The 22318-nt window shown below is 41.1% G+C and overlaps 1 protein-coding gene and 1 long non-coding RNA gene across 2 annotated transcripts in view; one reads left to right on the top strand and one right to left on the bottom strand.

The window, feature by feature from the left end:
- Positions 1-22318, top strand: part of LOC110039776 (uncharacterized) — a 57787-nt gene that overhangs the window by 13401 nt on the left and 22068 nt on the right. The window contains exons 15-30 of the mRNA XM_020744923.2: positions 592-875; positions 1291-1429; positions 2102-2409; positions 2787-2919; positions 3543-3862; positions 5663-5795; positions 7111-7412; positions 9306-9444; positions 10408-10703; positions 13449-13593; positions 14134-14459; positions 15869-16007; positions 17465-17754; positions 19606-19744; positions 20650-20951; positions 21766-21907. Of these exons, the coding sequence (XP_020600582.2) occupies positions 592-875; positions 1291-1429; positions 2102-2409; positions 2787-2919; positions 3543-3862; positions 5663-5795; positions 7111-7412; positions 9306-9444; positions 10408-10703; positions 13449-13593; positions 14134-14459; positions 15869-16007; positions 17465-17754; positions 19606-19744; positions 20650-20951; positions 21766-21907 (3537 nt within the window). The remainder of the gene's footprint in view (positions 1-591; positions 876-1290; positions 1430-2101; positions 2410-2786; positions 2920-3542; positions 3863-5662; positions 5796-7110; positions 7413-9305; positions 9445-10407; positions 10704-13448; positions 13594-14133; positions 14460-15868; positions 16008-17464; positions 17755-19605; positions 19745-20649; positions 20952-21765; positions 21908-22318) is intronic.
- Positions 13418-15613, bottom strand: LOC149118111 (uncharacterized). Its single transcript, XR_016207155.1, has 2 exons — positions 14926-15613; positions 13418-14065 (listed from the first exon to the last, which is right to left on the bottom strand). It is a non-coding gene; the product is annotated as an uncharacterized LOC149118111 (long non-coding RNA).

Raw genomic sequence — 22318 nt, 5'->3', positions numbered from 1 at the left:
TCTCTATAGTTTAGATAAACCTTGGAGTATTTGACAGGTGAGGTAAAGGGAAAGACTTAAATTAAACCTGACAGTAACTCAAATTACTGACGAACTTGTAGCCTTTTATTACAATTAGAATTACGATATATTTGCACAAAAACCAAGACTGTGATACAGTACGTGCCATTTCCTAAACATTTCCAGAAAACAGTATATTTACATAAGAACTAAGACAAAAAACGACCACACATTCTTTAAGAATTACAAATAGATAAGATCTTCCCTTTGTTTGGCTAGGATTGTCTTTGTGTTAGCTCTTCCTTAGGCTTTTTCATTCTTCGAATTCCCTACACTGCTTAACTTTTGTGACAGCGAAGGTTCCATTAAAAGGAAGATTCTATGTTTTGCTTTTTTGGCAAAGTATGCTTTCCAATGTACATAAGAATTTTTTCAGTATACATATTTCACCTTTCCTAGTTCGTATATTGAAAACCCCCATTTGCGTTCAAGAAAACTGTGAAACGTAATGATGATCACAGTGGGTAACTGGGATACACGTATGTCCGTTCATGGTTGCTACTTTTTTTTTTTCTTTTTTTACATATTCAGTTTGTGCCAGTGCTAATTTGCAAAAAGTCAGCAACTCTGCTATGATGCACTCGACTAGTTACAGCTACACTCAAGGTTATAGAGCTAGGTTGAATTCCTATGGCTGGAATCCTACCCACATTGATTCACTTGCCGTTCTGAAGGTTGATTTTGGGCCTGCCAAAACGAAAATTACTGCCATAGCCGTGCAGTCAGGATTGGGGTACTTTGTGTCTGCCTATGAAATTTCTTATAGCGTGGATGGCTGTTCATGGAGACACTGGATCGAGCACGCCCGTGAAAAGGTAATAAAGAAGACAATTTTCTTGTCCCCGGGTGAGGGGAGGGGGAGGGGTGAGCGGGGGGGAGGGGGGTGAGCGTAGCACGATGAGCGAATGCCCTTTCGTTTCTCATGCTTAAGCCCCACCGGCCGCCGACTAACAAACCCCGCAAATATCACTAGCAGCGAGTGGGAAAAGTGGAGCACCTTTCAATTGGCCAATTGCGATGTATTAAAAATCAAACACAGCGCCAAGGTTAAGTGGACTAAAACTGAAATTATTTTCTCATGTCTTAACCGACCTTGATGTGATTTCTTTTCTTTTGTAGTGAATTTTTTAACTTCTGATAAAATTAAAGGCAAGGCTTTGTTTCTTTCCTTGCAAAGTCTGGAGACTTTTCTAGCCCTTTGTTGGATAGTTCTTCTCGTTGCCTTGTTAGGTTTTCTCTGGATTCACCAGCTTCAACAGCATCACCAGATTTAAGCTGCAATATCCCGTGGATGTCCGGTACTTGATATTTCGGCCACGGGCCTTTTACAGGGCAAGGTACACTCGAGTTGAAGTCTACGGATGCGAAGGTTTGTTAATGGCCCGAGTAACATATCTATTCAAGCATAATTATGTGTTGTGAAGTACTGATGTGTAATTCATTTCTGATCGAACATTTTGGAACAGTTCACATTTTTGCTGTCCAGTAGTCCTTGTCTTTACTTCACCCTGCCTATCCCCAATGCAGTGGTGACATTTTTCTATCCAAACTAGAAACAATGTGTCATTATTATTGGCGAAGGGAATCCAAAACTGGAATAATGCATTAACAATGCATAACACCTTTTGTAGTTGGTGTTTTGTTTATTGACCCAAAGATTTTTGCCTGATTGTCGGCATGACATTATTTTTGTATTCCCGAGCTTTTGATAGTTAACGCTTAGAAGCCTTGACGAACGCTGCGCATACGGGAAAAAAATCAACTTAGATTACTAAATACTTATTACGCTCTGAAATAAATAGGATTATCTTGTAGGCCATTGAAACTTTGGTTTGCTCCCGCTAAAAAGGAAACGAACCTGGTTTCCTATTTTACGAAGAGCGGTCGAAACGTCGTTCGTTCTTACCTGCTGTTTTTACCGTGAATACTTCATCAACTAAAATTTCGAAAATTTATTTTAGCCACGCTGGTATCAAAAATTTCATTGTTCTAATTTTTGTCTAAGATGTCAGCTTTAAATTATCTTTTCCTCTACTGTCAGTTATCACAGATTTGTTTCCGGTGGGGATTGAGCGCTCGGACGAAATTTCTAGTTCATCTATGACCGCGTCCAGCTGGAAACCTGGTTACTACCCTCACGCTGCAAGACTTCACGAGAATGTTTCTTGGTGCGCGGCTACAAACAAACAAGACGAATACTTAGAGGTGGATCTGGGAAAAGAGTTTACCTTGGCAAAAATAGCCCTCCAGGGTGACTCTGACGAGGGCTCAGGTGTGACTAGCTTCGCCATTGCTTTCTCTAGAAATGGAGGGCAATGGACAGACTACAAGATAAACGCAGCTAGAAAGGTAAGGGTGTATTTATGTACTTCTTTGTACGGTACTGTCCAAATGTAAGTTGACTGTCTCGAGTCGAGACTCGGTTTTCGATCCTTGATGCCTTCGAGAATCCAGGATCGATTTTCTTCTTTTGCGAGGCTCGAGTTTTGAGGAAAGGATTTTGTGGTTAGAAACTGCTAGCGTTGGTATGTTGCTCTTTGTCACTCCCAGCAATGACGTTGCTTAGTGGACAAGTTTGGTATTTTCTTGTTGCATGGGTGGGTCATTATTTTACGACAGTAGGGGTTGCTAATACTTTAGGTCTCATACTCACAGATAGAGTTTCTCCACCCAGTTTTGAAGAAATTTGGGAAATATACTTACATCACTTGCTTACTCCTCTTAAGGGGTTTCATGGCTCTACTGGTAACACAGTGGTTTACAGAGCTTTTGAGTGGAAATTCCTTGCGAAGAAGATCAGAATCTATGTACTTGGCTGGTATATCTGGCCATGTATGAGGATAGAACTATATCACACAGGTAAGGTAGTGTGGCAGCACCCCAGGTCAGATAAGACAGTGCGGCAGGCTGCGTCAAGATCAAAAGATGATCTAGTGAACAATTGAACTGTGAGCGTTACTTCTCTGTGAACTAACAGAACATATTCGTACTCTCGGTATTGGACTGGAACTAGCTTGCAATGGAGGCTCATGGGGAGGAATATCATTAAAAAGAGATCAATGTCATTTGCATTTGAAAACACTCCCCGCATTAGCCTCGGTTTCAAGCTAGTTCCAGTCAAATACCGGGAATACGAATATGGTGTATTGATGGAAACTAGAAAGGAGAGCTGACAAATGCCAAACATCTGACATTTCTTGGCCGATGAAAAAACGTTTTCTCTTTTAAGGACCTTGCGCTCACGATCGTGGTGTGTCGGTGACTAGCCAATTACCAGAGAACCATTTAAAGTGCTTTTTTACCCATTTGCACGTTGCAAGGAAGAGAATTCTGAACCAGATATATTGCCTCAGAAACTGCGCCATTTTGAATATCAGTCTCAATCATTAAGGATTTTTGTAGAATTCCCTTGATCGTATCTTTCATATCATCTATTGAACAATAAAGATATTTCCCCTCTATTATTCTCATTTTTCTTGAAGGTTGTGTAAACAGTCTTGACTTCAGTCTAAAAGAAGCTAAGAGGGGAGGTTACACAGCATCTAGTTTTATGGGACCCGGTTTTGATCCCTGGCGTGCTAGCATCATCAGTTCAAGCAAACAGCACGGTTGGTGCGCAGATGATAGCAAAACTCAGTATTTACAAATTGATTTGGGAACTCTTCATCATGTCACTGGAGTTGCAACTTGGGGAATTACCGCGGGTACTGTGGAAGAGGATGCCTGGGTAGAGAAATACAGAATTCAGTACAGTGTTCTTGGAGACGCCTGGACTGATCACACGGAACAGGACGTCAACAAGGTATCACGAATATGTTTTTTCCAGTTTTATCGCTTGCATTACCCAGTTGAAACGTGTCATAAGACGTATTGCTGCATTTGTTTAAATTAGTGGCAAACTGAATATGACAAGAATTTATATCACCTAACAAAATGTTTGTCAGTACATCTCTTTTCAAGATAATAACAACTATTTTCAAGGATTCCCATAGAATAATACTAACTACTTAATAACCGAGAGTGAGGTCGTTACGGGAAAATCTCAAACTGAGGCCTTGCCGTATTGACCTCGCTATCGCTCGGTCAATACGGTAGGCCGAGGTTTGAGATTTTCCCGTAACGACGGAACGGTCGAGGTTATTAAGTTGTTTATTATATGGCTCATGAATTAAGGAAAAGAAAAAAATTATTCGAGCGGAAGTCGTCAATTTACGTCCGGCGATGCGCGCGTTTACCGATTCATTCATCGTCTCAAACCCAGTGCAAAACTACACAGTGAACCACTGTATTACGTATTCTGTTAAAAACACACGTTTCTTTACGGGAAAAGTGATTGTCACAGCCTCAAAAAGGTATTTTAGTATCGTGGTGCCACAAGTTGATGGGGGAGTTTTTCCGACTTTTGTGGCGAAACGTCAACGCATATAGAAAAGACAGAAAGTGCTTCAAAATAGTTCAAACCAACTAATGCTTCAGAATGAATTGCTCAGAATAACTCTATCTTCGCATTCGCTTTCGACAACATATCTCCGCCTTCTTCATTCTGGGATTTATGGATGAACTTTTCAAGCCTTATGAACGTCTAAAACTTCCTGCAGTTATCAGAAACACCACTACCGACAGAAACCGCCCGATTGTTTACATCTGATGATCCTCAAGGTAAGCTGATTTACACTTGCTTGTGTTAAAGCGAGGGGATCTATTCGATGAGAATTGTGACGGAGTTCAATATTTCCGTAATTTTTGTGACTAAGATGATAACTTATACGTTTCTTCGTGGTGTTCTGCTCAGGATGCATGACAGATCTGCCGATGGTGTCTTTCACTCAGCGATTTTAGCATTACTTAAGACTCTGCAAACTTTGATTGTTTTTCACTAGTGCCCGCCAAGCTTACCGGCTGGTAAGTCAAAAACGACTTCTATATTAGTTTTATTAAGGAAAAATCTCTAAACGTTTAGCTACTTACTTTCTCTTACTGTTTTCAATCGGTTTTCATCGTTTCAATGCGCTTGAATTTTCAGAGCCGGGCTCTTCCTAATTTGCATAATCCGTAATCGGCCCGTGGGCATTACGGCTGCATAATGACCGCTCAGATCTCGCTCTTAGCCAATCAGAGCGCGCGTTATATCGGCCACAAGCCAAAGCCATATAATAACATTAATTAAAGACCGTGAACAAGATTCTGAATTTAAAACCCCGTGTTATGGATCAGCTTCTGTAAAATGGAAGACGTCTAAGCATGAATAGTAATTATGTAAAGAGTATATAAACGCAAGCTGCAATCATCATCTGAAGAAGAGAGAGAAAAATGTCAGAGTAATCGTTCAATCATTCGTTGGTTCTTTTTCTGTAATTGCAACAGTTGCAGACCCAGCTCGCACCAATGACAAAATATTAATTTCTATTCACCAACACTGTGTTGGATGATCTCTTACAATATACGGATCCATCGAGGAATAATTTCTTGTAAAAATAGCTGTGCTGTAATTATTGAGATGTCAAAAAGTGAAAGTTAAGTGTCTGTTAATTTGCAGTGTCCATTTTGGGCAGCAGATATTAGCACAGTAGCTTGTATTGATTAGTCCATTTCTTTTTAACAGACGTATGATGGAAATACGGACGCAGTGTTTTCTAAGACTCAAGTCACGAGTTTTCACGCGCGCTATGTTCGAGTCATCCCTACCCAGTGGCATTATGGGATGTGCATGAAAGTGGAACTCAAAGGCTGTAAAGGTGATACTCATGTGATGACGGAGTTTCCGTCTCTAGTCTTCGAGTTGTTTGAAACTTTCTGATGATTGCAAGTGAACCGTTCAATAAGGTCTAAGAGTGTCCACACACCAGACGAAGTCATTTAGTTGTCACTATTTGTTATTGACAACTAATTGTGTCTGTTACCGCCCCATTCACTTCTTTGTTATTTTTTCCGGTTGTACGTGCATTCTTTCCGTGATCATCGCATTCTTTTCGTTTATCTCGCTTTCACGTTATCAATATTCTGTTAGGTTTTTCGCATAATTTTGTTTTGTTTCAGTCCCCTTCTGTATGCGTTTTTCTAGTTTATTTGTGCATTTTCATCGCGACGCTACTGTCATCTTGTTTCATTTACCGCCCTGCCGCTTTCCTCTTTCGTGTTCCTTACCGTCATAGTCATACAACGTTTGTAAGTATCGTCAACCTTTGGCTCGTTATTTCTGTTTCTTTTATTGTATTCGTTTATAACTTGTAATTTATTTTGTTTGTAGCAACCGCTCCATTTTCATCCCTTTCTTTGCACTCTATCATTTAAATTAAACATTTCGTCATATCGATTAAAGCACCGTAGCGTGTTCAACGTTTGGTGACACTAGTGTCCGATCCCAGCATTCCACTCATTAGAGTGTTAGTTGTCGAACTCCAAGTCACGTCAGCGAGACCTTAAGAACAAACAATTTTGAGTTGTCGATAACATTTAGTTTTTGATGATAGATAATTGTCGACAGTTTAATGTCTGGTCTGTAGAGGCCCTAATACAATGACAACATAAACTGGACTCGGTAATCATTTCTCAGATTTGAGAATTTTGTTGAAGTAATAACTGAAAGTGTCACTATTGCTTTATCCGAGAACATTTCACAAAAGACATCTCAGCACGGTTTTCACTTGAGTGTTAAAAGTGATAAGGATTTGTTTGGTTTGCAACGCTTTTTGATTGGTTCAAAAATCTCTAGCCACTTTCTTCTCTTCTCAGAAGTAAAACCAAAACTAATCGCGTCTCGCTCATACACTTTTCCCCGCGCTTTGTGTCAACTGTATGTATTTGGTTTGAGGATTGTTTGTGTTCTTTGTGACTGGCCGATAACCACGAACACTTCTCACGATCATATAATCAAATTATCCTCTACTGCTTGAATGAACACGTTTTGCTTTTATGGCACTCTTTTGATTGTTAACAATTAGGTGACCTTTACATGTCATTGTTATCTTTCGCTTATTTTGGAATATTAGGTTGTTGCTATTTTCAAGGTAAATTACCTTTTTCTTACATGGCAAATGTATTTTCGCTCAGTATGCTCTGCTCCCCTGGGGATGGAGAATAAGGACAGTGAGGAGATCACGGACAGTCAAATCAAAAAAGCGCCTACGTCATCGAGTTCACATGCCAATCCCCGGCTGCGTCACGGTTCTGCGTACATAAACTTATACCATTGGACGCCATTCATTCAAGTTGATCTTGGTCCAGCGAGTAAACGGCTGACGGCCGTGGCTGTCCAAGGACGTGTGTATGGCCACAATACGTGGAGGTTTTACATGAAGTACAGTGAAGATGGATCGGAATGGTACAACTACACAGAAAATGGAGTGACGAGAGTAAGTGAAATTGCACAGTACTTCTAAGCTTTAACTTAATTTTAACTTGTACTGGTTGGGAGCGTTGTATAGGAATCCAACGCTTAACAATGAGGCTAACACTCTGCTGTATACACCGAATGCAAATATGGCGGACGATGCGGTCGGCACCCGGGACGAACTGCATGAGAGCGAGCCAGTCAGCTAGCTTTGATGTTTTGTTTTGACAATGCTTCCCCAAGAAAAGTCTTGCTTCGTCGTCGATCTGGCCTGTTTTATTTCGCTGTGTCTATGAGTTGCTATTTCTGAATGCCACGAGAAGGGATAGAAATCTTCCACCGTTCGCCTCCAAGGAAAAATAGTGGATCAATGTAATTCGTTGAGACGAAAGAAAGGAGTTCACGATCGCCGCGGGAACTAAAAGTTGTTCGCTACATTTCAGACTTACATGAATTAAGCGCGCATTAATGAAGTGAATACACGAACTCTGCAACGTGTATTTAAGTCAAGTCTTTAGAACAGTTTATGGCTTAGTCAAAACAAAGTCACTTAAGTGCTTCGGTGGCCGTCGTTTTACGCTCAGATCGTCTTAGCACTGGCTTGGGTGGAGACTCTGCTGCAGTTGAAGCAACTTCCGGCCTACACAGAGGCGCATTTTCTTGACTTGAGGAGGTGGATTTACTTCTCCGGGAACGGTGGTCGCCAACTCACTGGACTGCGGAAAAAGAGGAACAGACACCTCAGCAGGGGCCTGGCGTGATGGTGGCGGTGACGGCTCACTTGTCTTTCGTAGGTGAACGCGGTTGCGACGAATCACATGATGGGGCGTCTCGACCTCATACGATCTCTCATCCAGTCGACTTCGCACAATCCGTTTGTGCCATTCTCGCTATGCCCTGCTGAAATGGTTTTAGTCTTACTACGTACATCTCCTCTTCTCAAGGGGTCCAGATCGACAGCACCTCTGTTGTAATACTGAGCTTGTCGCTGTTTGCGCTGTTCGAGCTTGGCTCGGCACAGCTCGTTATCTGAAACTGCCTGTGGCGCGAGCAAATTTGCCGTCATTGGTAAGAGACTCTTAGTCCTTCTGTTGAAGAGACGCTGTGTTGGACTAACTCGAGTAAGGCCAGAAATGTATCTGATCCACTCGCTCTGCACTTTCTGAGAATTTTCTTGGCTTCCTTCACTGCGCTCTCTTCTTTACCGTTACCCTGACTGTGATGTGGCTGCTCGTGAGATGTTCAAAGTCCCATCCCTTCGCAAACCTCAGGAAGTCACGTGATGTAAACTGTGAACCGTTGTCAGTCACCAGTTGCTCAAGTGTGCCGTGACGCGTAAAATGAGCCTTCAACGTTCTGATGACACACACTAACGAACGAGATCTCAGATGGTCAAACTCAAAGAAATCACTGAAATAATCTGAGGTCACGTCACGTGGTCCGTATCATTTGCATTCGGTGTATTGAAGTCTTAGACTCGAATTAATACAAATATATACATGTAATAAATATCAGAAGCTCAAGACTTTTTAAAGCCGGAATTAGAGGGTCGAGTAGAAGCTCTCGTTAGGTCTCACATGAACGGCTTGATACACTTTAAGAGGACAATAGCATAAACAACGGTAACAATGCCCTTGCGCCAAGACAATAACAGCTGCTGACAAGCAAAATAATTACAAACTTACGAGAGCTGCTACGGGAGGGGAGGTTTTTATGTGGATTTGTAACGCGATTTCATTTAGGGTTGTTTTCTTTCTTTTTTGTTCTGTGTCCTCTTAGTAAGTAATTTTTATCCATGCGGAGAATCTCTATGACCGATTCAACGCCAATTTTAAACAGTCCATTTTAGTGCCCTGTCCCATGGCGTTATTTCTATTTATGATGACGTTGCTTCATTCCTCTTTAATGATCTTAGATATTTGAAGGAGGAGAGTATATGGATTTGATAGCCAAGCATTATTTTAATCAGAACATAACCGCGCGTTTCACCCGCGTTGTGCCGCTGACCTGGAGTTATGACGCTAACATCAGAATTGAGCTCTATGGTTGCCCAGGTACGTTATCGTGTAGTGAACGTGTTTAGAACGTGAGAGAGGAGTCGAGAAAAATGAGAGTGCAACGTGCGATCCTAGAGGGGGGATTGGGAAGGAGGTTCAACTCTTTACGACCATTACTCCTACATTGCGCCTCCCTGGCTGTGCAGGCTGATTAATTTTTTTGAGTCCTCGATGTGATTACTACAATAAAAAGAAAAAAGGAAGAATATTATGTTACTGACCCTAATATAGCAAGAGCCGTTAACGCTCATCGCACAGACAAAGCCGTTAAATTGTTTTTTTTTTTTTTTCAAGCATCACCACGCCGAACTTTTCATGAGCCGAACTTAATTCGAATTTGGACCCACCCAAATTATCAAAAGTACACCTGTTGATTCAGACGTCGAACTTAATTCGCCGAACTTTATTTAGTTTAAACCAAAACACATCGAAATGTCAGCGATTTTCAGGCAAAGTAAAAACTGCTTGTAAAATACGTTATAATAATTTAGACATTAGGTTCGGCTCATGAAAAGTTCGACATCTGAATCAAAGCCGTTCCAAAGCCGAAATTCCCGGCTGAGCTAGGCGGGAAGAACGGCTGGGCCGTTCCAAAATTCAAATAGCCGTTCTTAACTGATTCAGACGCCGAACTTTTCATGTACTTAATTCAATGTATTTGGTTCGGTTCATGAAAAGTTCGGCATCTGAACTGGGCCTAACACAGTTAATTCTTAAAAATATCGCGGATCCGTTACCAGGATTGATCATGACAATATAGGATGTAACGTTCTCTGGTAAAAAGTATTTAAAAGCATAAGCTTTCGATCGCCGGTCTACTGTCTTCGACAGATAACAATTTTTATCACAATTTTTATCCGTCTAAGATAGTAGACCGGCTGTAGAAAACTTTTGTTTTTAAATAAATACGCTATATCCTATATTACAACAATTAATTCTACGTCCTGCTCTTTCCTTTAGTATGCGAATATGCTCTCGGAATTGAAAGAGGTTTCTTCAATGTATCCGCATCCACGTATTTTGGACCTGGGTACGAACCTTGGCGCGGACGGTTGAACCATCATGCGGGGATCTGGCGACCACTTCTGAACAAAAACTTCGAATTTCTTCAATTCACCTTTGATCATGTGATGGCTATAACAGGCCTCGCTATTCAAGGAGATAGCGCTTCGTGTGGAAGGGTCACGAGATTTTATTTGCATTACTCTCTGGACGGCAAACGCTTTGAAACGTACGTCGATCCTGTGTACAATGAAGTAAGTACAAAATTACAGATGTACCGCTTATCCATGATTACGTCACACGCGCAGCCCCGTTTACACGTTAGTTTCGAAAATCTCCGGCACCTTCGTGTTATTTTTTACGTGATGTTCTTTCCATGTCAGTTTGCTGTTTTGGGAATTTGTTCAGGACAAAATTTTCAATTTGCATTTTCAATGCGAAACTTACTAGTGAAATTTGCTAGTCTGATGTCAGTATGCATAATGGCTATAGTCCATCGTTAGCACGTTCTGTATACTGGGGTGTCCGACACACAGAACTTGGCGAACAAAATGCACAGAGCGATCTCCTCCATGTGAAGTGTATAAGCATTTTAAACTTCTGCTCTTTTTTAGTTGGAAAAAAAATCAAAGCTGGAGCAGCATTGAAACTCATGGGTTTGTAATCCGATGCATAGCTCTTCTAAATGGACTATGAAATCTTTACTGTGTAAATGGTTTGCATGGCGATATAGAGCAACTGTCCGGGCTGCATGTCATGGGTTCGAGTCCCTTTTTAACCTTGTTTCTGTTTTTACTGCTAAAAACGATTAAATTACCAACACACTGAGAAACCATTTATTTCATGCCCATTCGTTGTTAAAACTTCCCAATTGCAAAAACGCTTTGTTCACTTTGGTAAAAAAAAAAACAACAACAACACAACAATAACAACATTTGTTTGTAACGCACGGGAAAAGAAAATGAAAAAAACAACCACTGGTCACGGGGAACTGGGGCTCGGCACACCAGACCTGTTCCTTCAGTTGTGATAAAATGGTTCATTTAGTTATGGTTATAAGATTTTTCTGCTCATTTATATAAGAAAATTAAGATGAACACACCACAGTTTATGATCGTCAATTGGTGAATTAAGAATGATGTTGTCTTGAGGAGTTTGCAGTATGTAGGATCAAGTCGTTACAGTTCTCTCGCAAGTGAGATATTCCAAATCACTGTAATTTCAGCGAAGAATTTTCACAGCTTAAACAGTGAGAGGCACAAATAGTAAGAGTGCCTTCAATCTGAAATCTGATCTGACAACTTGAGTTCTCAAATATAAACGAATGACGTGCATAACACTGAAATCAATCTGATCACTTGAGTTCCTAAATATTACTCAGCAATATTGACCTACAGCAGCCTACGTCACAGACAGTCTACACGTATCAAGGATTTTGAGACACGTTCGGCTGCAGCGATGGCCATATTTGACAAGCCAAGCACGAATATAATTGTATATTTCAGACATGGTTTCAAGGCGTCTTCACTAAAAGTTCAGTATTTGGAATAGAAGAACGATGCACTGTTGTTCTCCCTTTGTTTAGCTGAACAGTGCTTTTTGGAAAGATGTAGACAACAATTTAAAGTTAAGAGGTTTCAACAAGAAATTTCTAGTTGAAAAGAAAAGAGAAGGACCATTTCAAAAAAGAGGAAAGTTCTATTTGGCTGGATTTGTTCGTCAAAATTAAATTTTCTGTTGGACTTTGCCAGTATGTGATACTGCCGTCGAAGGTGTAAGCGAACGGAAAATTACATCTTTGTTAAAAAAAGAAAGCATATTTTCTCAGGCTTTCTCTTTTTTTTCCTACTGATTCAGAAAAATATAAACCTTGCATGGAATCTCAGCGGTTTTTAATAGCCTCTTCAAAAAAAGCCATATATATTTTCGTACCAAATTACACCTTTGGAATCCAAAGGAGAGTTTTTTTTACCATGAGATGAAAAGGAATTTTCTGTTTTGTATTCAGAGCTCTGCTAAGCATGCCTAATGAGACAATTTTTTTGAAGTTCTCACCCTAGCTTAACCATCTAATTACGATATTTACTCAACGCGGTTATTTTACTTCCTAATCAAGTTCCTCTTTTTTCTTCAATAACTGTCCAGGGAAGAGTGCTAATCAGTACAAAGCTTATGAACCAAGACCTTCAATCCAACAGCAAAGTTTGATTATGGTTTTCGAGTTGTCTATGTCGCTGAATACGGAATCAAATACAAACAAGTCCAACTTTTCTACCGTTAAGCCAAACCTGGGGCGATTGGCGCCGACACTGAAATTACAAGAGCTATCAAAACGTTTGTTTTGTCCGCTTTGATCGCTGCCTCCATCTTTGGCAATTCGCTCGTCGTTGTCTGACGCAATCGTTCGCCGTCATAGGGCGCAAGCGCCCGCGATCTATGCCGCTAGGTTGACCATGAGAAAAGAGTTGCATGGTTTTCTATTTCTAAGCATGCTTGTGGCTCCCTTCCTATAGTTATTGTGCTCCGCTTGGGTGGCCAAACGGACTCGCAAGCTTCCTCGCAAGTGCACGCAAGTCGCCAAAAAAAAAAGAAAAAAAAACAACATTTCAAGGATAAAGATCTTGTATTTCATTGGTTAAAATGGGTTGCTTTAAAGTCCTGGCCAAACGGAGTCGCAAGTAGACGCAAGTTCTCAACTTGCGTCTACTTGCGACTCCGTTTGGCCACCCAACCCAAGTCAACGCAAGTTGAGTGACGTCCATTAACCTATTATTAGCCAATGAAATACAGGATATGTCTGCCTCGAAATGTGAGGAAATGCCTCGAAATGCGACGAAACTTGCGAGTCCGTTAGGCCACCCAACGGCAGTCTCTACGCAAGTTCAACTTGTGGCTTCTTGCGACTACTTGCGACTCCGTTTGGCCAGGGCTTTAGGAAAGCAGGTACTTTTACCAGAAAAATACGAGATACATACTTTGTGTTTTATTTCGTTTTACAGCAACTTCGTGGAAATGAAGGAAATGACAAAACGAAATATGTGAAGTTGGGCCATGTTATTAGGGCCCGCCATGTTCGTGTCCGACCAAGCAGCTACTTTAAACAGATGTGTATGATGATTGAGTTGTATGGCTGCTCTTCAAGCGGTGAGTGGGTGACCAGAAGATCATAGAAATGGCGAGCTTGTGATCTTATTGTTAACTACTAAGAGAAAAGGAACATACTACTCAAAAAATATCTAAAATACTAAACACTTAAAAATATTAAATACCACTTAGAAAAGGTTAAAACCTTGACAAAATTAGTTATAGGCATAACTGAACCTGCGAGATTCCAATTTAAGGATTAATTATTTATGTTCAGCGTGCTGGCTTTGTTTCTCACCTTTTTTGCCACGTTTGACCCTACATTACTCAATGTAATGTGTAAAGAATTTCCTTCTTTTCGAAGTGGGCCTTACAGATGAGGTTTTTTGCTCTTAAGGTAAAATTTATCCAAAAAAATATGTTTAAAAAAAATTAATCATTTACGTGTTTGTTTAATTATTTATTATTATCCCTGAAATTGATAAGGGCTTTTCCTTTTTATCCGGCATATCCATGGCGTCAATCGTTTACTCTGTAGATTGAACATATGAACAAGAAAAAAAGCAAGTAAATTTATAGATAAAGATATTTTTTCCTCAGAACTTTATGCTTATGATTCCCTTGGATTTGAAGTTGGAAAAATAGCAAACCATTCTTTGAAAGCTTCAAGCTCGTTAGACAAGCGGCACAAACCGGAATATGGAAGATTAAACACCTTTATTGAAGGTGGAGCTTGGTGTGCACGAGAGACAAATATCAAGCAGTACTTCCAGGTGGATTTAATTGAAGTACACAAGATCACTAACATATTGATGCAAGGAAGATACTCAGGCCCCGTCGAGATTCAAGGCTGGGTTACCAAGTTTTCCGTCACTTACAGTTACGACGGGATCGCGTGGAGTCAACACGTGGAGGACGGAATTGGGGTAAGTGTTAGATTTTCTAAATACTTGATTGCTCAAATTGACAACTTTTAACGCACACCGTTAACTGACTCACTGGCAGACTATCTAACTGACTGACTGATTGATTGAGTCAAGAGACTGATTGCGTGACGGACTATTTTTCTGCCTAACGGACGGACTAATAAACTGCTGGTTCGCGGACTAACTGATTCATAGCCAGAAATTCCGAACCACGACCCCCCACGAGGCGTGACAATTGTGTTTGCATGTGCTCTGAGGTCTCTAAAAGAAAAATGTATAGATGTCGTATTTCAGTCGATCGCTGCAAAGAACGAGGTACTTGAATTTCACTGTCCCGATGAAAATTTCTTCAGTTGTGGTAATAGTTTTGAATTGGAAAGGGTTTTGTAGCTTAGCGAAGTAAAATGCTTGCGGCTTTTTCCACTTGAAAATTTTACGAATGCTAACAAGGATCTGCCATACTAACCTTTGTATATTATGTCTTGTTTACGCAAACCACTGACCTTTGCTTTGGGTTGCTCTCTCTTGCTGAAGATTAGAATCTCCATCCCCATGCGGAACTTGAAGACCACATCCAATACTTTTGTTTTCGACAATTTTTGGTTCTCTTCGAGTTGAATTCATTGCGGTTTTTGCTTTATAAAACTCCCGAAATCTCCCAAAAATTGTCCATCTTTGACTGCACACTTTCAAAATCGCTCGGATGAAACTCTTGACGAACGCGAGCTGTTTTCTTCACCGTATGTGTTGTTTTCATCACAAAATCTAGCCACCATTTTGAAAAATAGTTCAAGCTGTTCTCCAGGCTCTTTTCGGCGTTTTTAAGGACGATTTTTAGCGCCTGGGACTTGAATTTCGTGCTGCGTGACATATCGGCCACGGATCGAAAATTATTCTCGATGTGATTTACGGCGGCTCAAAACCGCTTGCAAAGGCTTCTCATTGTACGAAATCGGACCGGTGAAAACAGAAACGTATCAGTAGAGTTTCTAAAGAGATTATTTCAGTGAAATCTTCTTAGAAAAGAGATGATATTTGCCGGATAATCTTTATTTTCTTGGCTGAAAGTTGGCTTGTCAGCGCCGGCGCTGGCGTGACTTGTTTTCTTGACAGCCGTGAGCCAATCAGCACATTGGATATAATGACGTATGTCACACCTGCTATGGTTCGGAATTTCTGGCTATGTCAGTCATTTTTGTCTGATAGACTGACAGACAAACATATTATCTACTTATTGACATACTGAATGACTCACGACAAAGGTTTTATAAATTAACGAACGTGAACCACGCAGAAAATGTAAAAAAACCTCGTGCTTAATTATAAACCAAATGCTTGAGTAATCAGTCCACAGAAAATTAGCAGAAATACAATAAAGCAATATCGTGATATTTCTTTCTAAATGACAGGTTTTTGAGGGTAACAATGTTGAAAACAAGACAACAAATCATAAACTATCTCCATCCTTGCGCTCTCGTTTTGTTCGACTGCATGCGATAGAGTGGTATCAACTGATTTGTATGCGGGTGGAACTAACCGGCTGTAAAGGTATGTTGACAAACGAATCCTTATGAAACAAGAGTTGTGTACTAGTAAACAGCCACTAACGAGCGGAACAAAAGAATGATTTGCTCGTTCAAAATGACCCAAACTGAGTAGTTCGTCTGAAAGCATGCTTTATGTGCGGTAGTTTACCAAGTTTTCTGACAAAACAACCAAATTGTTTATATACGTGATTGATCATTGGTTATGGTAAAGTTGCGGTAAATGCCTCGATTTAGCCATTTCTTTCCAATGGGTTCCCTCATCAATCAAATGTCGCTCCCTCTATTTTTACGGTTCCTTTGGCAATAAACGCTCTTGTTCCAGTACACGACCCTATTCCGATAGATGTACTTAGAGGGTGGCGTCTGCAGCCCCCCACCCCCCAGTTTCGGAAATTGTGATTTTTTCCGACAAAACGCTCATGATTCGAACAACAGCACTTAGGAGACTACATTCCAAAATAATGCAGTTTGTGTGATTTTCAAAAGTCATAAATAAAGTCTCCAAATGGTTACTTTTGATGAATCCTTGTGTGATTAAACGTATACATGTACCTGGGGCTCGTTTCTGGAAAGCCCCGGAAACTTTTCGTGCCCGCAAAGCCAGTTTCAGGTAATCTCTATCTAAAAACCGAAAGGTGTATACGCCTGAAACTCCTTGTCTGAAGACAACCTCTGTTCTTGTGAATAAAACAGTTCTGTAATCATAAGGTTTGAGTTTTTGCTACGGCTTCCCGGGTGCGAAAACTTTCGGAACCTTCGGGAACGGACCCTCAAAAAACACTTGAATGGCTTTGGTGCTGATCTGCCGATCGCTGGCATCTCCTGCAGTTCGTGCCTACATTTCTCTCCATTTTTGTAGACTTAACTATATCATGCAGACTGTCTATAGAGTCCATAGAGTATGCAAGGTTCCAAAATAGCTATTTTTCAAATTATAAGAACTTCATTAGACGTGGGAATTGTAGATGTTATTTTTCATGCAATTTGAGTGCGGTTTGGTCCCGATTTCAACCCTCACTCGTTCGAGCGTTGTACAATGTTTCTGAAGAGAAGGTCACCGCCCCCCTTAAGTCCGAAGGTGCCCGTACACCTATTACGCTCCCGTATTTCAATAATACTACTCAGTGCATTGAGTTTAGTTTAATACTGGGTTGACAAAGATTTGCGTTTTGGTTTAGACTTGATTCAAATCCATTATTAAACCATATTCAATAGCGTTTGTGGTTTGTGCGAGTGTCAATCTAGGTAGATAAACAGACATACATGTCCTTCCCTGAGTAAGAGCTATGTCTAAAATAAGCGTCCCCCTCCCCCCCCGCTACTTGAGCTACCAAAATTTATTATGCACACTGGGCGCTAAATCAAATTTACATAGCACTTGTATAGAGTGCGCAATCTTATTATGATTATGATTTCAAGGATAGGGCTCACCGTATATTACTATCTTGATTTCCACAGCGTGCGCGGAACCACTTGGCTTGGAGAATGGAAATTTACATACAGACTATTTATCCGGGTCCTCAGGTAAATATCGTTGGGATTATATCAGGCTACACGACAATCATCCGTGGTATAGCGATTCCCACCGTGACAATCGAGATTATCTTCAAGTGGTTGTAACGCCTTATGGAAGAACAGTCGCGGCGCTTGCAGTTGAATCACACGTTGACATGGTTACTTCATTTACACTGAAGACAAGCGAGGATGGGGTTGACTGGTACGATTACATTGTTCATGGTAACATTGAGGTAAGGTGCTTTTGCAAGTTCACTGTAACTGAAAGACGCTTAAAACTCATATTTCTCTTTTTTAAGTCATACTTTTAATCTCCTTACGTGAATTCTACAACATCCATGAAATTAACATCCTCGGAGACCTAGGGGCTACCAGCCGGGACGAAGCGATATTTTCGGCGCGAAAGTTTACTTCAAGAGCTGAAAAGCCCCTGAGAACTTATTCTTATTCTTACCAAACCAGTTCCAGAAGTGGTCGAATTCCGTCCCTCTGATTGGCCAAAAAATTTTTCTGGCCAATCAGCGAGGAGGTCCAGCCGGGTAACTCTGTCGCTTTCTTACACGAAGTGGTTTTCTTCATCGATCGACCTGCTTGGCCCGTACAGCGGGAAGATTCTCGTGGAGAGTTTCAGAAAAAAAGGTTAAACGACGCCGAGGGAATCGCAAGCCGTAACATGGGGGCTAGGAAGCAATACTCTTCCATCAATTTGCTCGGCGGATTTATCGAAGGTATATCGTAAATTTTTATAGCTAATGTAGGCGATTTCTATACTGATGTTTTTGGTTGCGGGAAAAGCTAGTCGTGTGCACAAGCTTACTTATTATTTCTCCTCGATCGCTGAATAACTTCTGAAACCTTCCACGATGTGCAAATCGCCGTCACACGGGCCACGCAACTATGTCGACTGAACGTGGTAACGATCGGCTAATTACTGCTAATTACAGTGCACGCACCTTCTTGCTATCGCGCCAAACCAAAAATCCCTTAGCAATATGGCTGTCAACAGTGTTGGGCGTAAATTTCCTAACAACTCTATAATTCACAGCTATGATCTATCCCTACATAGCTATAGTCTCTAGCTATGATCTATCATTGTTGTCGTTCAGAATGAAATTCAGGTAAAAATTATTTTAGGCAACCATGATAATACTACTGCATAATCATCATTAGGGGAATTTTCAATTCCCAAACAATATTTCGTTTCCTTCGTTCTTCCAAAAAAAAAAACCCACACAATCTGCAACAATCGACCTCACACTGTGGATCCATCGTACAGAAGACGAACTAAAGTTGCATTTTGGTTTCGTGCGATAGCAAGAAGGTGCGTGCACTGTAATTAGCAGTAATTAGCCGATCGTTACCACGTTCGGTCGACATAGTTGCGTGGCCCGTGCAACGGCGATTTGCACATCGTGGAAAGTTTCAGACGTTGTTCAACGATCCAGGAGAAATAATAAGTAAGCTTGTGCACACGACTAGCTTTTCCCGCAACCAAAAGCAACAGCGTAGAGATCGCGTACATTAGCTATAAAAAATTACGATATACCTTCGATAAATCCGCCGTGAAAATTGATGGAAGAGTATTGCTTCCTAGCCCCCATGTTACGGCTTGCGATTCCCTCGGCTTCGTTGAATCTTTTTTTCTGAAACTCTCCACGAGAATCTTCCCGTGCCTCTTACAGTTAGTTTGGTTTAGATTTTCATCTTAGGCTTTGTCAGGTTGTCAGCACAATAACAAACGTTACGTAACCCTCTTGGTCTTTGTTCACTTCATACCTCCCATGTGTATTATTTAATTTCGTGTTTTGTCGGGTTGTACATTTGAATACAAGAGGTAACGTAAGCCTTTTGTACTTCGCTCACTCCATGCATCCCATGTGCATTATTTCATCGCAGGTTTTGTCGGATTGCGCACTACTATACCAGACGTTACTTAAGCCTCTGGCACTTCTTCTAACCCATGCTTTTCATGTTCATTACTTAATCGCAGGTTTTTTCGGGTTGTACCACTCAGTACCAGACGTCACATAAGCCTCTGGCACTTCTTCCAACCCATGCTTTTCATGTTCATTATTTAATCGCAGGTTTTTTCGGGTTGTACAACTCAATACCAGACGTTACGTAAGCCTCTTCCGAAGAAAATTTGGTCACGTTATATCCGCCTACATCCTCGGACATGGAGTAATTATGGGCAGATCAGCTTGGAATTGTACGGGTGTGAAGGTAAGGACCCCTTAAGCTACTTATACTGATCAAAACTATATATCAAAAATGCAAAATTTCCGAGAAAACATCTACGTCAGCCTGATGAACAAACGTGCAACAACAACGTCTAGTAGCTGCTTCTAATTATTATTAGCAGTAGTAGTTACTACCACGGTGGTGTACCTACTGTTGTCGCCTCCGCCGTCATTGCTATTGCTGCTTCTACTTTTATTACAGCTAGTACAAGTACCACTGCCGTAGTCTGCATACGAGCCAAATGGCCTACCAGGCCGGAGCTTATCCCGGTTTCTGTAACATAAAGCGACCAGGAATATTTCTACTCCCCCCTGAATGGGATGCTGGTCCATCGCAGGGTTACCCCCAGCATTAAGTTCGCCGGTACCCATTTATATACCTGGGTGGAGAGAGGCACTGTGAGAGTAAAGTGTGTTGCCCAAGAACACAACGCAATGTCCCCGGCCAGGGCTCGAACCCCGGACCGCTCGATCCGCAAACGAGCGCACTAACCATGAGGCCACCGCGCCTCCCAAGCCACTGCCATATCCCATGAATTATGTAGTTCAAGGATCTGTTAAAATAATCTCATGTTCTATTGTTGATGTTTCGTTTTTGAAGATCGAATTTGCCATATCTAAATTCTCTTCCTTTTTGTTGAAGAAATTATTACAGCTTGACTGGTGAGTTGGCCAATTTGATGCTAACGAAGGGCGAATTGAAATTGAAATTAGCTAAGAATTGGTCTCGCTCTTCCTGTGGAAGTTACCCTTTTCAATTCGATGGTTGTTTCGACCTAGAGACATTTTTTGTCGATTTCGCTTTTACCAAGCTAACACAATCCTTTTTCTCTTCATACCCGTTTCACTTTTCCTGGTGCACAGTTCAATACAAACGTTTTCTTTCAGAGTGTGCTGAGCCATTGGGAATGGTCAGTGGTCTCATACCAGACTCCAGCATCAAGGCATCTTCTTTCAAAGATGGCGGAGAACCTTGGCGCGCACGTTTGGGGCATGGATCCGGCTGGATTCCGTCATCTGGCTCGTCATCAGAATATCTTGAGGTTGATCTTGGGGAACCGAAAGTCATTACGTATATAGAGATTGAGGGAGATTCCCATCATGAGCACTGGTTAGTTTGGTTTTTCTTGGACTACAGGATGAACAGTGATGAACCTTGGGAAAATTATCAACCTCGCGGAAGCAGTGAGGTTAGTATTTTGCGCCAGTTAAGAGGCAGTCTATTCTTAAAAGCCATCTGCTTCATGAATCCGTCAGGTTCATCTGGCTAGACGCATGCTTAAGCCGGCGTATCATACCTTCTGCTTTTCACGTCGTTTTTATCTCTTACCCTGTCCGGCAAGCCAGGGATAACTTGCACATTGAGCTCAAACTTTGCCCTCTGTAGACAATCTACAGGGGGTCGGGTGGCATGCCTTATCTTAGTTTCGCTTGCATGACCACCATCGAAGATAGTCTGTGTAAAGGGGTTTACCAGATATGATTTAAACCTTTTCATGTCGGAGTTACACGGTGTTCATATTCAAGACTGGTAGGCTTAAGGGTTACGTCTTTTTTGTTGCTTAATTATTACCATTTTCTTTCCTTTGCCGTACAAAATGAATGTAAATGCGTTTAGAGTGTAAATAAAGAATTGAATTGAATTGAATCACGTAGCAGTGTGAGAGTGGGCTGGATGTCCGCTTCACATCCCTGTAGACTTTCATGATCAGCTTTCGTGTCTTTCCTTCTGCGTTTAAGGGCAACTTGGGTTGCATTTTACCTAAGTAAGTAACCTTGTGGATCCGCTAGCAGGCCTTTGAATGGTATGGTCTTCTATGCATGCAGATAATATGCGGAAATGGAATTTACTCGGAAATTGAATCTTCTAAATTATTCCTTACGTTTCAGTTTCAAAGTCTTAGATATTTTACTTTCAAAGGAAAGTGTCTTGAATTAAAGCTTTTTCGTTCTATCTTATACCTGTCGTTCCATGGTCTTTTAAAAGTTCGATTTTTCATTTAGAAGATAAAAGGCTTGTATATGAGGAACATGGTGAAGAAGATGACGACAGAACAGAAACTAGAGGCAAGATTTATAAAGATCAGGGTCCAAGATTGGCATGGAGGCAGAAGCTTAAAGCTCGAACTTTATGGTTGTGATAAAGGTGGTATAAATATACTGACTATAGAAAAATATTTTGTTAAAGACGTGGTGACTAGCAATTAGTGTGCTCGACTCCTGGATCGAGCAGTCCGGTTCCAAACCCTAGTAGTATTCATTCTGTTGTGTTCTCAGGCAAGACACTGCTCTCTTTACCGGTTTGTACAAATGGGTACTGGCGAATTAAGTGCCAGGGGGGGGGGGGGGTAACCTTGGAATTGTTTGCCATGATTCCTTGTGTCCTCATGCTACTGTACCCTGGACTGATAAGCTCCGGTGGTATGAGAAACTTTGGCCTGATGCCCACTTCTTTACCGTACTTTTTTATTTACTTTTACTGAACTGTTTCGGCCGAAACATTGTAAGCGATCATAAATGAACGTATAATGATGGCGCTTTTTACACACCATCTTAC

Source organism: Orbicella faveolata, unplaced genomic scaffold (genome assembly GCF_042242905.1).
Source record: "Orbicella faveolata isolate gen_17 unplaced genomic scaffold, um_ofav_v1 contig_1, whole genome shotgun sequence".
In the NCBI taxonomy this organism is placed as follows: domain Eukaryota; kingdom Metazoa; phylum Cnidaria; class Anthozoa; order Scleractinia; family Merulinidae; genus Orbicella; species Orbicella faveolata.
The sequence above is the reverse complement of the archived record's forward strand: the minus strand, read 5'-3'. Positions and strand labels throughout refer to the sequence as shown.